This window comes from Staurois parvus, unplaced genomic scaffold, assembly GCF_062004578.1.
Source record: "Staurois parvus isolate SC_StPar_1 unplaced genomic scaffold, SC_StPar_1.0 ptg000090l, whole genome shotgun sequence".
Taxonomy (NCBI): domain Eukaryota; kingdom Metazoa; phylum Chordata; class Amphibia; order Anura; family Ranidae; genus Staurois; species Staurois parvus.
In genome coordinates, this window is record NW_028317886.1 from 2,970,981 (window position 1) to 2,987,493 (window position 16,513).

General features: G+C 41.9%; 1 protein-coding gene across 1 annotated transcript in view; it reads right to left on the reverse strand.

The window, feature by feature from the left end:
- Positions 1-16,513, reverse strand: part of CPE (carboxypeptidase E) — a 106,182-nt gene that overhangs the window by 12,097 nt on the left and 77,572 nt on the right. The window contains exons 4-8 of the mRNA XM_089670358.1: positions 15,924-16,041; positions 13,621-13,803; positions 7,555-7,694; positions 6,953-7,052; positions 2,065-2,183 (exon numbers count right to left, since the gene is read on the reverse strand). Coding sequence (XP_089526484.1) covers positions 2,065-2,183; positions 6,953-7,052; positions 7,555-7,694; positions 13,621-13,803; positions 15,924-16,041 — 660 coding nt within the window. The remainder of the gene's footprint in view (positions 1-2,064; positions 2,184-6,952; positions 7,053-7,554; positions 7,695-13,620; positions 13,804-15,923; positions 16,042-16,513) is intronic.

The following is a 16,513-nucleotide window of genomic DNA, read 5'->3' on the forward strand; positions in this document are numbered from 1 at the left end:
ATTTACACTTTCAAAATGACAGAAAACAAAAAAATGGCGTCTGCAAACGTTTGGGCACCCTGCAGAATTTATAGCATGCACTGCCCCCTTTGCAAAGCTGAGACCTGCCAGTGTCATGGATTGTTCTCAATCATCATCTGGGAAGACCAGGTGATGTCAATCTCAAAGGTTTTAAATGCCCAGACTCATCTGACCTTGCCCTAACAATCAGCACCATGGGTTCTTCTAAGCAGTTGTCTAGAAAACTGAAACTGAAAATAGTTGACGCTCACAAAGCTGGAGAAGGCTATAAGAAGATAGCAAAGTGTTTTCAGATGTCAATATCCTCTGTTCGGATTGTAATTAAGAAATGGCAGTCATCAGGAACAGTGGAAGTTAAAGCAAGATCTGGAAGACCAAGAAAAATATCAGACAGAACAGCTCGCAGGATTGTGAGAAAAACAATTCAAAACCCACGTTTGACTGCACGATCCCTCCAGAAAGATTTGGCAGACACTGGAGTTGTGGTACACTATTCCACTATAAAGAGATACTTGTACAAATATGGTCTTCATGGAAGAGTCATCAGAAGAAAACCTCTTCTACGTCCTCACCGCAAAAATCATCGTTTGAACTTTGCAAATGAACATATAGACAAGCCTGATGCATTTTGGAAACAAGTTCTGTGGACCGATGAGGTTAAAATTGAACTTTTTGGCCGGAATGAGCAAAGGTACGTTTGGAGAAGAAGGGGCACAGAATTTAATTAAAAGAACCTCTGTCCAACTGTTAAGCATGGGGTTGGATCAATCATGCTTTGGGGTTGTGTTGCAGCCAGTGGCACAGGGAACATCTCACGAGTAGAAGGAAAAATGGATTCAATAAAATTTCAGCAAATTTTGGATGGTAACTTGATGCCATCTGTGAAAAAGCTGAAGTTAAAGAGAGGATGGCTTCTACAAATGGATAATGATCCTAAACACACCTCCAAAATCCACGGGGGATTACATCAAGAGGCGTAAACTGAAGGTTTTGCCATGGCCTTCACAATCTCCTGACCTCAACATAATTGAAAATCTATGGATAGACCTTAAAAGAGCCGTGCGTGACAGACAGCCCAGAAATCTCAAAGAACTGGAAGACTTTTGTAAGGAAGAATGGGCAAAGATACCTCAAACAAGAATTGAAAGACTGTTGGCTGGCTACAAAAAGCGTTTACAAGCTGTGATACTTGCCAAAGGGGGCAGTACAAGATATTAACTCTGCAGGGTGCCCAAACTTTTGCAGACGCCATTTTTTTGTTTTCTGTTATTTTGAAAGTGTAAATGATGGAAATAAAATCTAACTTTTGTTGACATATTATAAGAATGTCTAATCTGTAATTTGATGCCTTTTGGAGATTTTTCCATCTTTCCTTGGCTTCTTTATGCACATTAATACAAATTTTTAGCTGGGGTGCCCAAACTTTCGATCCCCACTGTACTTGTGTACAGTCAGCCTGCCCATTTATGATTCAAATCTCGGCTTGTCCCTGCTGAACCAGCTAAGATTCAAACCATCTATGGTAGGCTTTACACTCTATGGGATATAGTATACTCAACCTCGCTGCCTGTATTTTATCACTAACAATGCAGCATCCCGTAACTAGCATTATCTGCTCTGTTTTGAATAGCCCACTATGTATATTATTAGCATTTAAGTGTTTAAGGAAGCCTACATCAACTTTTTTACCATGGAGGAACCCTTGAAGTAACTGTTTGGCTTCAGGGAACCCCTGCTAATAATTATTATATTTACAGCTCACAGTACATTAGTGTGATGGTCAGTTTGCAGAATGCTCCTTAGTTTTGTGGTCATTGGGAAGATCCCTCCCTTACAGCAAAAAAGATCACTGGTGTCAGTGGTTACACATCTGATAGGCAGAAATCACTTATTGCTTAAGGAACCCCTAGCAACTTCTGAAGAAATCCAAGAGTTTTTATGGAACCCTGGCTGAGAAAACCGGTTTAAAGGCTCGTTCACACCAGGTGGCCCTTGTCTTGTTCCGTATGATGGCAGTATTGGTCAATATTAGAAAATTATTACCTTGGTAGCAGGACTATAACCAACAGCTACTTTCTTAGTGATTGCCAGAAAACCAGGAGCTGAAGCTGTGACTTTGTAGTTTCCAGGTAAAAGCAGCCTCCAGTAATCACCGTCCTTAGCTAAAACACAAATAAACAAATAAATATATAAATATTTAAAGCATATCCATAGTCAAAATTAAAAATTATATATTCATTTCCACATTGTATTTCAATTATTTTTAGCCTCCTTCTGAAAATCTGAATTATTTTGAAGTTTGTAAACTGAAGGAGATTCCCACTTCCTTCAATTCTATGAAGTATGCACTGTGCCCTGTGAATAGGCAATGCTGTGTCACACATTTCACAGAGCCTGCCTACAGAGGTGCTGAAAAGCAGGGTTTCAAGAGGCGGAGTAAGTACAGGAATTGCTGCTTCCAGGCAGTAAGGTACCATGGGATATGTAGTCCATAGAAATTGCAAGTAAACAGAAGAGGGGAAGCTGCAAATCATGCAGGGAATACAGGAAGTTGGGGAAAGAGATGACCAGCAGACAGGCAGCAATTACAACATGAAAGCAGATTTTCAAGTAAGCTTATACTGGATTGTCAGTGGTAACTATTGTTTGTAAATCAACCCCAACATAACTGATAAGAGTGTAGCACAAGCAGAGAGCATAGGAAGTTAAGAGGAGAGAGAGGTGCGCCAGACCTGAGTGCAGTATAAAATCATCAATTTATTGCACACAATATAGAGTAACTCACAGGAGGTTCTCAGAGGAGGAGCAGGGAGGGCAGGTGGGTATCCAGGGGGCCATAGTAGTCTGATGAAGAAGCATAGAGCTTTGAAACGCGTTACTGCCCCCTTCCTGCTGCTCCACGTTCCGTCCTGACGTCACTTCCTCCCGGCGGCCATCTTTGCGTTCCAGGCTGGTTCCAAAGACGTGACACAGCCCATGCCGGCTGGATAGGTGCAAATGTTTACCAGGAGACCCAGCTCTCATCCGCACCGTGGCCCCCTGGATATCCACCTGCCCTCACTGCTCCTCCTCTGAGATCGGTGATAGAGACTTGGTCATCACGTTAGCTGTGGCCCCTGGAACCCATCCAGTTCCTCTATCCTGCCTCTGGTACTATGCCTGGATGACGTCCCTTTTGCATTGATGTCTGAATACTACTTACCTCCTGTAAGTTACTCTATATTGTGGGCAATAAATTGATGATTTTATACTGCACTTAGTCTGGCGCACCTCTCTCTCCTCTTATTTCCTATTGCAGAGTTCCGCTTAACTCTAGTGGGTGCTGCCTCACGACGGTGCCATACCTTACAGCTTTAACATCACCCCCCCGAACTACCTATGTGATTGTACTGTATTATCCCCATCTCTCCAGCAAAATGCTCATTGCTATAATCTCCACCATTTTTACCCTTCTATGGAGAGTCTTTATATATCCTCATAGTTTAACTTCCTTGGTTTTCCCTATAACCCTTGGGACTATAATATCCATAACCACCTCTCCTGCGCCAATATACTCTCTTACCATAGGAAGTTAGCAGCCCAGAGAATTTCTGGCAAGATCAACAGGTTTTGCACTTAATGAAAATCTATAACACATTTTCAATAGTATATTGAATAAATTAAAAGGGATCAAATGCATAACCTTTAATACATTCAAGGACTGCAAGGACTGTAGGCTGTGGGCACCCAGAGGGAAGGCACGGCACCACACAGTGGTTATAGATGCGAAGTATATTGTCAAAACATTCCAGATACAGTAAAACAGTATGAGACAAGCAGCAACACTCAGTATGTGGGACTTGCAGGGAGAGAAAGTGATGCACAGCCCTGGGACAGGGAGTGGATGGAAGGCAGATGCAGCAAAAACAAGTATCAGAGAATTTCCCCAATCCTTATGATGTCCCTCCTCCTCTGGAACCTCTCCCTACGCTAGGTGCACTCTTCCTGCCCCTAACCAGCCACACGCAGAATTCCAACCAACTGCAGTGAGCCAGGGCTTTTTGTAAGCTATGTCCTCACTAAAGACATTTAAGATGGTTGTAGGTGTTACTCAGGTGGCAGCGTCCAATCAAACAGCAGCCCACCCCATGATAAATACGGAGGCCTAAGAGGAATGGGTCTACCACCTGTGTATGGAGGTATGCACCTGCCTACAGGCTCCCTGAACTGTATTAGGGAAGATTACTGATAAAACACAGAACTAACTATGCTTGTCTTTAAATCAGCTCTTTTCTGAAATGGGAAGCAGCCAGGATCCTGGGCCAAGGTTTTATATGGAGTTTCTATTTCTCTCTAAACCCAGGCAAAACCCAGCACCCTCCTGGTGATAATCCCTTCCCCATTTTACTCAGCTATCACATGCATGCACCTCTTTTGGGCAGTTTGGACCTAGGATGCAAGGACTTCATGGTACACAAGAACTGGTCTGAAGACAACTGCAGGTGTTTTCATGTGCTACAACATGCCTACACGTCTCCCAGTAATGATGGATTAAACATGTTGTTGTGCCTGACAGGTTCAAACATGTAATTCTAATTCTCCCATATGCACATCTATACACTTTCTTCTCCAAACAAATCTGGGTCTCTACCATATTTCTGGCCACAAACAGCAATTTTCCAGCCATTGCAACCACCTTCATGCAGCTTTCAATTCATAAAACGATCAATAAGGGTAAGGCAACAGCTTCCATTATTTAATGGTTTTAATAGAAACTGTTTATGGTAGCTTGTCATGATTCATTGAGACATTGGTTAAAATTGCATAAAAACTGTATGGTTAGAATATCTGTCAACTAATGTTCAAATAGAACCTCGTGATACCACTGGCCCTATTCATAAAAGTGGCTGAAGAAACATATTCACGGAATTTATAGCAACCAATCAGATTTAGATCAGCACTTTAGAATAGCAGCTGAACACCTGTCTGTTGGCTATTAATTGTTGGAGACAGTTCTGCACTCATTACTGGTATAAATAAGTTTTAAGAGTATTTTTATGTATCATATTACTAATATCTTTTTAGATAAACAACAATTAAGCATGTTTAGCAGCCAAAAATAACAATACAATGCACCTGTAATAAAGACTAAGTACTGTGTAAATGTTTAATCACTTGCCCTCCTGAGGATTTACCCCCTTCCTGACCAGGCCATTTTTTGCAAGACGGTGCTGCGTTACTTTATCTGACAATTGCACGGTTATGCAACACTGCACCCAAATTAAATTTATGTCCTTTTTTCCCACAAATTGAGCTTTCTTTTGCTGGTATTTGATTGCCTGTGCGGTTTTTATTTTTTGAGCTAAAAAAAAAAAAAAAAACTGACAATTTTGAAAAAAAAAAACAATATTTTTGACTTTTTACAATTAAACATGTCCAGTAAAAAAATTTAAAAAATCAAATTTTGTCATAAATTTAGGCCAAAATTTATTCTGCTACATATCTTTGCTAAAAAATCCCAATACGTGTAAATTAATTGGTTTACGTGAAAGTTTTAGCATTTACAAATGGCAAATGTTTTTTTTATACTAGTAATGGTGGCAATCAGTGACTTATAGTGAGACTGCGGCGGGCATTCTGACACTAGGGGGAACCGACTTGGTGTCACTGACATCCCCAGTGACACCAATACAGTGATTAGTGCTAATTAAAAGCACTGACACTGTACTAATGGCACTGGGCAGGGAGGGGTTAACATTTGGAGTGATCAAAGGGTTAACTGCGTGCTGTTTCACTGCGTGCTGTGTGTGCTTTACACTGTGAGCACACTGCTTTGTATGGCTGTGCTATGCAGAGCCATACAAAGCAGTGTGCAAGAGCTGACATGGGAGAGATCTGTGCTTTTTATACACAGGTCTCTTCCCCGTCCGTTATACTCGGTGATCACCGGGCGGGGAATTGACAGCCGAGGCCACGAATGGGTATATATACATGGTTTTGCGCACCCATGCTGCCCTGTAGCAGTATTTCTGCTATAAGGCGGCCCAGAAGCAGTTAGTGTCATTAAACCCACATCATAAAAAAAGACCAATAAATGCTGTATTACATGCTGTTAAAACGCCCTTATTCACTATAGGATTTTTTATTCTGAAAAAAACCTGGTTGATTATCCTGTTCTCTATCTCCCTCTTCTGTCCATGTCCCCAGTGGAGTTGGGAATTGTGCATAGCAGTATTTGCAGCTTCTGCACATGCTCAGTTTTCGATGAGTTTCTATGCTGAGCATTTTCTCCTTATCACATCTGAGCAGCCCATGTGAATACCGAGTCACAGATGTATACGAACACTGGTAAATGACAGCCCACTCCCTCCCTTCCTACTCCTCTATGCCCACTAACCAGCTAAACACAATGGGGGTGGGATATTACATCTTAATTGATGGAGGCTTCACCTCGCCTGTGACTGGCAGAAATCTGCCCATACCATGTTACTACTAAAAAATAATAAAGATTTGATTTCAAATATATATATATATTTGTATGACAATTTAAAACAGTTTATTGATAGTAATTATTTATTTTTAATCTGTATCCCAGAGGCTATTTATTTGCGTAATTTTGAACATGTGACCAGTAGCAGAGGGGTAGAAGCCCCTCCTTCTTATGCTTCCTTGCAGACCTGCTGCGATAGAGCTGGGTCATGTGACAGATGTATATCAATCAGGAAAAAGGTACTTCGATTTTATTGTAATTAAAATAAATACAGTGCCATCATCCACATACTGAAAGAGAAGGGATAATGTAAATTAAACTGTGTGTGTTTAGTATTACTTTGTCTTATACCTCTATCTAACAGATCAACTATACCTGTATAGAAAACAAAGTTCAAAAAATTCTTTAATTATGTATTTTTTTCCCCCTGTGCTTATTAAATGCCTAGACTTCCAGACTCACCTGTGATTATGTCATGGTTGATCCCGTCTATGGATATTGTTGCATTAGCAATGGGATTTCCCTGATGGTCCTTGACAAATCCTTTCACGCCACGATGCACCTGGAAAATAGATAAACTTGTTACCAGGCTATGTCCATCAGTAAGAGTCCAAAGAAAAACTCCAGGCAAATGTATAAAAACACCCTCTAGTAACATAAATCTTCTTTTTAAAAAGCAAGATTCAGTCACAAATTGCAATTTTTTTTTCCTATTGTGTGCAACCTGTGTTGCTTCCAATTTTTCCACCTAGGCAAGAATGATCCCCGGCCTGAAGCATCCTGGGATACCCATGTCAAGCAATCTAAGAGGCTTCAGGGCCATGTAGCACACATTGTGTCTTCACAAAAAATGATGTCTCTCCACTGCCAAGTCCTCCAACTGAAGGAAAGGAGTGCTAAGAGGAAGGGTCTGATTGCTAACATTACCTAATCAGTCCCAATGTAATAATAATAGAAACACTGGGAAATCTCATGATCAGAAAAGTACACTTCTGGGGATTTTCTGTACACAACTATTCTGCTTGCAATTCAACACATGCATTACTTCAATAAAACAAAGATACCTGCTTAACGTAATTCACTAAAGAGTCCTTGTTTTCTTCCCAGTAATTCTTTAGTAGTTCTTCAGGTGGAAACTTGTCACAGCTCAACTCCACTGTTATCTCAAAACAGTTACTGCTTAAATAATTGAAATCCTGCATACCTGGAAGCCAAGCACATTGTTGAATTGTTTACAGAGAGACTTCATTGAAACCACATCCTTGAACTGTAGGTTATAAACAATGTAATATGTAACATGTGTATCATCCAGTTTGCTCATGCTGGTTTTATCTACCAAAACAGGAAGGCAGCAAAGCAATTGTGTTGAGGTCCATAGGTGGAGAACAATGAACATTAAACAAATGTCATCATTTGCACTGCTCTTTGCACCCCTCAATAGGTCCACAGTGAGAAATACTGCCTAAAGAAACCAACAGAACCTTCATCAATGCTACATTCCTCTACCCTACTTAAAAGGAAACATTTCCAGATGTGCATATTGAAGCTTCACTGCTTTTATTGTATATACAAACACATGGAAAAAGGTGGAATAAAGGAGGTGTTGTTCAATGTTCACAACATCCGATTAAACATTTCAATGTTTTTATGTGAAAACCAATAGAAATTGTTTACGCTAGAAAATTATTTACCCTAAAGGGTTTAAAAATGAATGAAAATCAATAAATAGGAAAAGGTTTGCACACCCTCAGTGGAAAATATAGCAAATCAGACAACACAATGTAATGGGGTGGGATAATTATATTAACAGACTCCTCCAAAGGAAAAAGTCTCAAGCAACCACTAGTAAAGTAATGAGATAGTCATCACACCACTGTCTGTTTAGAATTAATGTACTGTCACATATAAATAGTTATACTATCATATAAAGACAGGACATACACTATATTGCCAAAAGTATTGGGACACCTGGCTGTACACGCACATGAACTTAAATGGCATCCCAGTCTTAGTCCGTAGGGCTCAATATTGATTAGTCCGACCTTTGCTGCTATTAATATTATTATACAGTATTTATAAAGCGCCAATAGTTCACTCAGCGCTGTACATTACAAAGGGGGACAGAACATGTGACAGAACAATACCAATACAATGTGATACACGAGGGGTTCGAGGGCCCTGCTCTTTCGAGCTTACAATCTAGGAGGGAGGGGATGGTGGCACAGGAGGAGATAGCTGTGGGGGATGGAGTGGTAGGAAGAGTGGAGGAGGTCGGCAAGTTAGCAGGGGGTGGGGTAGGCTTCCCTGAAGAGATGGGTTTTCAGGGTGCGCCTAAAGGAGAGGAGAGTAGGTGATAATCTGATGGGTTGGGGCAGGGAGTTCCAGAGGATGGGTGACACCCTGGAGAAGTCCTGGAGGCGGGCATGGGAGGAGGAGACCAGGGAACTAGAGAGAAGGAGGTCTTGTGAGGAGCGGAGTGTGCGTGCTGGGCGGTACTTGGATATTAGGTCAGTGATGTAGTTCGGGGCAGTATGGTGGACAGCTTTGTACGTCAGCGTTAGGATTTTGAATTTGATTCGTTGCGCAATCGGAAGCCAGTGGAGGGATTGGCAGAGGGGGGTGGCGGAGACAGAGCGGTTGGAAAGGTGAATGAGTCTGGCAGCCGTATTCAGGATCGACTGAAGCGGGGATAGCCAGCGGCGAGGCAGGCCAGTGAGGAGGGAGTTGCAGTAGTCGAGTCGTGATATGATGAGAGAGTGGATGAGCTGTTTAGTGGTTTCTGGGGTTAGGAACATGCGAATTTTGGCGATGTTGCGGAGGTGGAGTCTGCACGAGTTTGTTAAAGATTGGACTTGGGGCTGGAAGGATAGGTTGGAGTCCAGAATGACACCCAGTACTCTGGCCTGCAGGGCGGGTTTGATGGTAGCGTTGTTGGATGTGACGGAGAAATCAATGGGGGGTGGTGTCCGGGCTGGGGGGAAGACAAGAAACTCGGTTTTGGAGAGGTTCAATTTAAGGAAGTGGAGCGACATCCAGTCTGATATGTCGCTCAGTAGGTGTGTGATTCGGGCTGAGACCAAGGGGGTGAGCTGGGGGGTTGAGAGCGCCATAGTCGCTCCAGGGCACAACTTTGTCGTTTGAGGGTTTTGGTGTGATCAGTCTGCCAGGGCTGGAGCGGTCGGGGTCTGATGTTGCGTGTGGTTAAAGGCGCTAGTGAGTCAAGGGCTGTTGAGAGCGCATTGTTGTAGGCGGTCAAAGCCAAGTCAGGGCAGGACAGGGGGAGGATGCGGTCGTGGAGTTGATCAGCTGCAGAGTGGAGGGAGGCAGGGTTAAGGTTGCGGAGGTTACGGCTGGTAGTAGTGTGACATTTGGAGGGGTAGGTGTTGGAGGACGAGGAGATAGAGAAGGTGATCAGGTTGTGGTCAGAGAGAGGGAAGGGGGTGTTAGTGAGGTTGTGGGGAGCGCAGAGGTTGGAGAAGACAAGGTCCAGCTATAACAGCTTTAAACTATTCTGGGAAGGCTGTCCACAAAGTTTAGGAGTGTGTCTATGGGAATGTTTGACCATTCTTCCAGAAGCACATTTGTGAGGTCAGGTACTGATGTCAGATGAGAAGGGCCTGGCTCGCAGTCTCCGCTCTAATTCATCCCAAAGGTGTTCTATCACGTTGAGGTAAGGATTCTGTGCAGACCAGTCAAGTTCCTCCACACCAAACTCACTCTTCCATGTCTTTACGGACCTTGATTTGTGCACTGGTGTGCAGTCATGTATGAATAGGAAGGGGCCATACCCAAACTCTTCCCACAAAGTTGGGAGCATGAAATTGGCCAAAATGTCTTGGTATGCTGACACCTTAAGAATTCCCTTCACTGGAACTAAGGGGCCAAGCCCAACCCCTAAAAAAACAACCCCACACCATAATCCCTCCTCCACCAAATTTTACACTTGGCACAATGCAGTCAGGCAAGTAGCGTACTCCTGGCAACCACAAAAACCCAGACACGTCCATCAGATTGCCAGACAGAGAAGCGCATTTGGTAAATCCAGAGAACACGTCTCCACTTCTCTAGAGTCCAGTGGAGGTGTGCTTTACACCACTGCATTCGGTGCTTTGCATTGCACTTGGTGATGTAAGGCTTGGATGCAGCTGCTCAGCCATGGAAACCCATTCTATGAAGCTCTCTACGTATTGTTGTTGTGCTAATCTGAAAGCCTCACGAAGTTTGGAGGTCTTTAGCGATTGACTCTGCAAACAGTTGGTGACTTCTGCACACTGTGCTCTTTAGCATGCGATGACCCAGCTCTGTCATTTTATGTGGCCTACTACTTTGTGGCTGAGTTGCTGTTATTCCCAGTTGCTTTCACTTTGTTATAATACCATGAACAGTTGACCGTGGAATATTTAGTAGGAAGGAAATGTCACGGACGGACTTATTGCCCAGGTGGCAACCTATCACGGTACCACGCTTGAATTCGCTGAGCTCCTGAGAGCATCCCATTCTTTCACAAATGTTTGTAGAAGCAGTCTGCATGCCTAGGTGCTTGATTATATACACCTGTGGCCATGGAGGTGATTGGAACACCTGAATCTATTGATTTGGAGGGGTGTCCCAATATTTTTGGCAAAATAGTGTACATATACATTTTGGCTGGACTGTGCCTCAAACAAACCCTGCTAATGCTATATAAAGGAATGCTACCCAGAGTCTCAGTTATACAATAGTCATAGGAAAGATTTTATAAGGAGAACATCCAGCAAAAACATATGTAAAGAAGCACAAGATACCAAATACCGACTCTTTTGTGGTTGTGTTTGGCTTGATAAATGAGGTTCTTCTCTCTGAAACATTTGCATCATTCACATTAATGCCTTAATGTAAGCAAGGGTGGATTTACCATTAAACATAGTAGGCCTGTGCCTTAAGGCAGCAGAAAAAGAGAGCAAATAACCCTTGTAAAGTTATCTCCCACATTTTTTACTCATAATAAGAAGAAGTGCAGTTATCTAATACAAGCTTACTTACTGACACAGGAACTGTGACCCGTTCCTTATTAAAGTGGTAGTAAACACAGATATTAAAATAAAATAAATGGTTTCCCTGCAGGTTTAAGTCATAATGTACTAGTATGCACTGCGTACTGGTACATTCCTATATGACAGACCTATCTTCAAATGGAGCCCTTCAGCGTTGCGCTGTCACAGATCTGTTTGGTCTCCGGAGGCTTCCATCTATGCCCGGTCTTGAATGGACAGGCCGAAGCGACGTCACACCTGCACATGCACATGTGAGTCATATCACAGAAGCATGCAGAGCGGGCTGTAAATGTGGTCTGAGCTGCGCATGTGTGGCTCAGATCACATTACCCGCTGCTGGGTTGGGGCATTAATGACAGAAGAGATCTTTAGTGTCTCTTCTGTTATAAAAACCCTGCCACTAAATCAATCTTCACTGCCACTTTAACCTGGCAAAAATTCATTTTGTGGGTGTCCACGTTGCCCCCCATCATTATTTGATTGAAAAATTGAAGGTGCAGAGCATAAAATTGTCAACTGATACAATATCCCAGAAGATAGATTCACCCATCTGTACTGTATGGCATAGATTGAGGAATCTGTTAGATTTGTTTTTTTTTTTAGTCTGTAGTGTATGCCAGTATATGGCTCACCTAGGCCAGGGTAGGACCAAACCAAAAAACAAGGAAATGTTCTGTGTAAATGGATAATCCTAGCATAGGGGTACATTTTGAGGGGCCAAAGGTTGTGTGCCTACAGGTTCTAGTGATATAATTGATGCAATATGTAAAAGTAAGCAATAAGTAGATGGTTTTGTCTCCTGCCAAGTGCCTGCTGAATCATGGGGCAAATGTAGTGAAATGAGCTCAGTGACTCAGTACATATGGAAGAAGTGGGGGCAGTGGTGTGGGACAGCTGCCTGGACTTTTTTTTAATTTAATATTCAGGTCATGGTCATGGGGGAGCAGCAGAAATTCCACAGCAACAACACAGACACAGGATACTCTTTTACATGCAAAGTTCATGTGGATCCAGCTTTAGAGTCATGTACACGTGGAAGCGTTAAAAAAATACAAATCTTGGTGTGCTTCTCTGTTCCTTAGCTAGTCACAGCAGAATCTTCAAATGACTACCAATGATCTTAGAGTGCATGTAGATTGGCTTTCTTTTCCAGTATTTTACTTGGGTATGAAACAACCATTTAAAGCATGTCAGGTCACTTCCATTAAAAAACGATGCAGTGTTGATATGTGTTCAGAGACTTCATATAAATGGTTTTATGTGTTTTTGTGGATGCAGTCTATTGTGTATTGGGATGTGTTCCTGCAGCTTCAAAGGGACCACCAATGGTTGAAAAAAACAGAAGGCGCATGCTTTAAAGCAGAACATGAAATTAATTTTAGCATAAATCTCATCTACGTAAGCGCTTAAAGGAGTGGACACATGTAATATTTAATCTGCTTGTCTGATTAAAGAACTATTTTGCATATTAACAGTTTGAAGAAAAGAGACCAAATTTGCTAACATGCAATCTAAGCAGCCATACATTAATAGTTTCTTTAGACTGTAGGTCTTCATTGTTTAGACCAGCCCTTCTCAACTAGGGTGCCCAGGCACCCTGGGGTACCTTCAGGCTTCTTCAGGGGTGCCTTAGCAAAATGCCCAAAAATTGTATACAAGCTAGCAGGTGGATCAATCCTGCCTTTTACTACACAAAGCCACAAGTTTTCATTGTGCACTTTTATAACCTTCTAGCTGCCAGCATCCTAACAACCAATGACATCATCACTTGATAATGAGGACGTCGGGTGCATGCACATCATCCTTGTTTGGCCCTCCCCTGTCCCTCTCTGGGGTCACAATAGCAGAGTACCAGTGTGCAAAGGTGTATTTGCTTTGGAAGAATAAATCACCTCTAACATTGGGTGTACTGGATATGTGAAGTATAGGTTTTTAAATTTTAGATTGGGGTGTCTTGAGATTGTGCAGAATTTTAAAGGGTGCCTTGAGATTATCCATAATTTTAAAGGGTGCCTTGACTGAGAAAAGGTTGAAAAACACTGGTTTACACTACCTATCATATCAAAGTGAAATAAATGACTTGCAATGGAAGCTTACCTCCAGGAACACTGTACCATGCAGCACCATTTGTTGTCCCATCCACAAAACTGCTTTCATCGTCATTCCTGCGACATGGTTGCCGATTAGTGTCAGACATAACTGGGTTGAGAGAAGAATAAGTACGGGCCAAATTTTGGAAAACTTTGTCATCAGGGCAAGCACTGTATTCATGAGAAGTGCCTACAGGAACAAAGAAAACAAAATAAGGGGGGTGATGTTCATAACGATAGTTTGATTTCATTCTGGCAAAGGTGAACGTGCTTTAGAAAAAGCAACCCATCACATTGCAATCATAAATTCATATATATCTTTATTTTTAATCTCCCTGGCGGTATGATTATTTCAGATTTTTGGTGCTGAAAGCAGTACCATTTTTTTGCATGGAAATATGTATTTTTTTTATTGTAGGCATGTAATTTTTAGGAATAACTCACTGAAATCTGTTCGAACAAGAGTCTAGTAAACATCCCGGGTATGATAAAATTTGAAACACAAAATCATAAATTATAATTTAATAAATAATCATAAAAATAATAATATAGTAATAATAAATTTAATTCAATAATATAATCAAACCAAAAACACTGAAATCTGAAATATAGCGCCAAGTTCGCACATCACTGAGCAAAGTCGCAAAATCGTTTTCAGTGTCTGATGACGAATTTCCCCACGAATCATTATCAATCAATTCTGTAAGTGGTTCTGATTTACTATCGCTGTTCTCTAGCTGGTCTAAAACCGCTTTTGACCAAATGGGATGCTTTTTGGGCGCCATGGACATTTCTCAGTTTTTCAGACAGAAAGAACAGTAAAAATGCAGGCAGGGCACAGAACAAAGCACTAGGGACAAAATGTATGTGAAATGGTTTGATACAGTAATGTTTTACTATGTCAAATTCGTTTCTAAGAAAATGACAGTTTCAAAAAATTTTTAAATTTGCCGCCGTTCCGGCCCCCGTACGTCCCGACGCTCGCAGGGACCGGAACACGGAAGTCGGATGCCGGCATCGGCTGGAGGAGATGGCTGGGGGCGCTGCAGGGGACGCATCGCGGAAGCAAAGGACAAGGTAAGCACTGCAGGGAATCCCTGAGCAACGCCGCATGGTAAGCCTGAGTGTAGCTCGGGGTTACTGCTTTTGGTACTGAAACCTTACCCCGAGCTACACTCAGGAATACCGCCAGGGAGGTTAAGTGAAAGTTTCCATCAAATGGAATCCCATCACATTTTCTGGAGTTTTACTTTAAGGCTGAACTTTAGTCAGAATACGAATTCCTGCTAGATCACTCCAGGCTGGCCCCTTTTACAGGTAAAACGTTATAAGTGCCTATACCGGTTAAAATCCATTAACACACTGCCTCACCCTGCTCTGCACATGCTCAGTTGCTTTCTATTTTTTGGCACTGTACTTAAAATGTAGAGCCCGATCTGCTGACATCCTAAAGATTTACTGCTGTTCAGTGGCTCTGGGTTTCAGTAAAATGGAAGCCCCCAGGAAGAGGAAACAGGAGCAATGCTGGAGGCAATTTACATCACACACTAATTTTGGTAGCATAATTATTAATGTGGAATGTATGTTCCTTGCTAAAGAATGTTATTTTGTATCAAGCTGTTATGGTAAAGTTCCACTTTAAGCTTGAGCAGTAGAGCTGGCCAGCTTCCAACTAGAAATAAATCTCTGAAAGCTAGAGATTTTCTTGAGCTTCTAAAGCTTGAGATAGATGTCCAGGTCATGATGCTTAAGATACCCCAGAGTGCTTTGCAATCAGCTTATTGTTGATTGTCGGTGATTTTCTGGAGTACTTGCTGTTAGGCACTTTATTTTTTTACAAAGTTGGAAATATCTGACGCTCCTTTGCAGGGCAGCTTGATTTAAACTACCCATTGGTTTTGCAGTTATTTTGCTTGAATAAAATATAGACAAGAAACCTTTTGTTTCCCACAAATACATGACTTTATTGCTAAGAAGAAAGCAATACACTTATTCGATTACTTATCCTATTACGAAGGACTGTGCTGAGTAATAAATTTACACACTGTCATTCATCTGTGAACCAAAGGCTTATATGAATCCTTAACACTAGTCCAACAACTGAAACCTACTTAGATGAAGACAAGAACTTTCAATAATATTCCATTAACATCAGTACCTAGATCCGACTAAATATTTCCACTTGAACAGTAACAATGAAAATACAATATGTAAAAGAGTATAAGGCATAGAAAACCCCACTTTTCTCTCCTCGTACCTAATCGCTCGAGGCTTTGCCTATGCTACTTACATTTTTGTTTAGAAGCTTACCAGTGCGGGTCTTGTCATAAGGATAATTAGCAACAAGATCGCCTCCATGTAGATTAGCAGAAAGAACAAATGGAATATCCATAATCCAGTGAATGACAGCTTTGGTTTCAGGGGCAAGCTGGAAAAGACAATTGCATAGTATGTATGTTATTTACACCAGATTCCAGTAATGGGCAAATCTTATTTACTATGCATAAACAATTTATTAAACTAGCTAGCGGAAAGGTCTGCAATGTGTGCAAACTGCAGGCTCCTTCATAATCCAATCAGTTTGTTGCAGTTAGATGATAAATCATCGACATCATTTATTGCACTATGATTTTAGCCGCTTGCCGGCCGCCCTATAGCAGAAATACAGCTACAGGGTGGCAGGGCTGCGCAAAATCACGTATATATATATACATGAGTTTTCATTTCTGGGTAGGGGGAGCGTACTTCGCATTTGCCGGCTTCAGCTGTTGATTACCAGGCCCGTCTGGTAATTCCCCGCTGTCATCGAAGATCGCCAAGTATCACTGACGCGGGAGAGGTCTGTATATAAACAATACAGAACTCTCCCCTGTCCGCTCCAGCATGCTGCTTTGTATTGC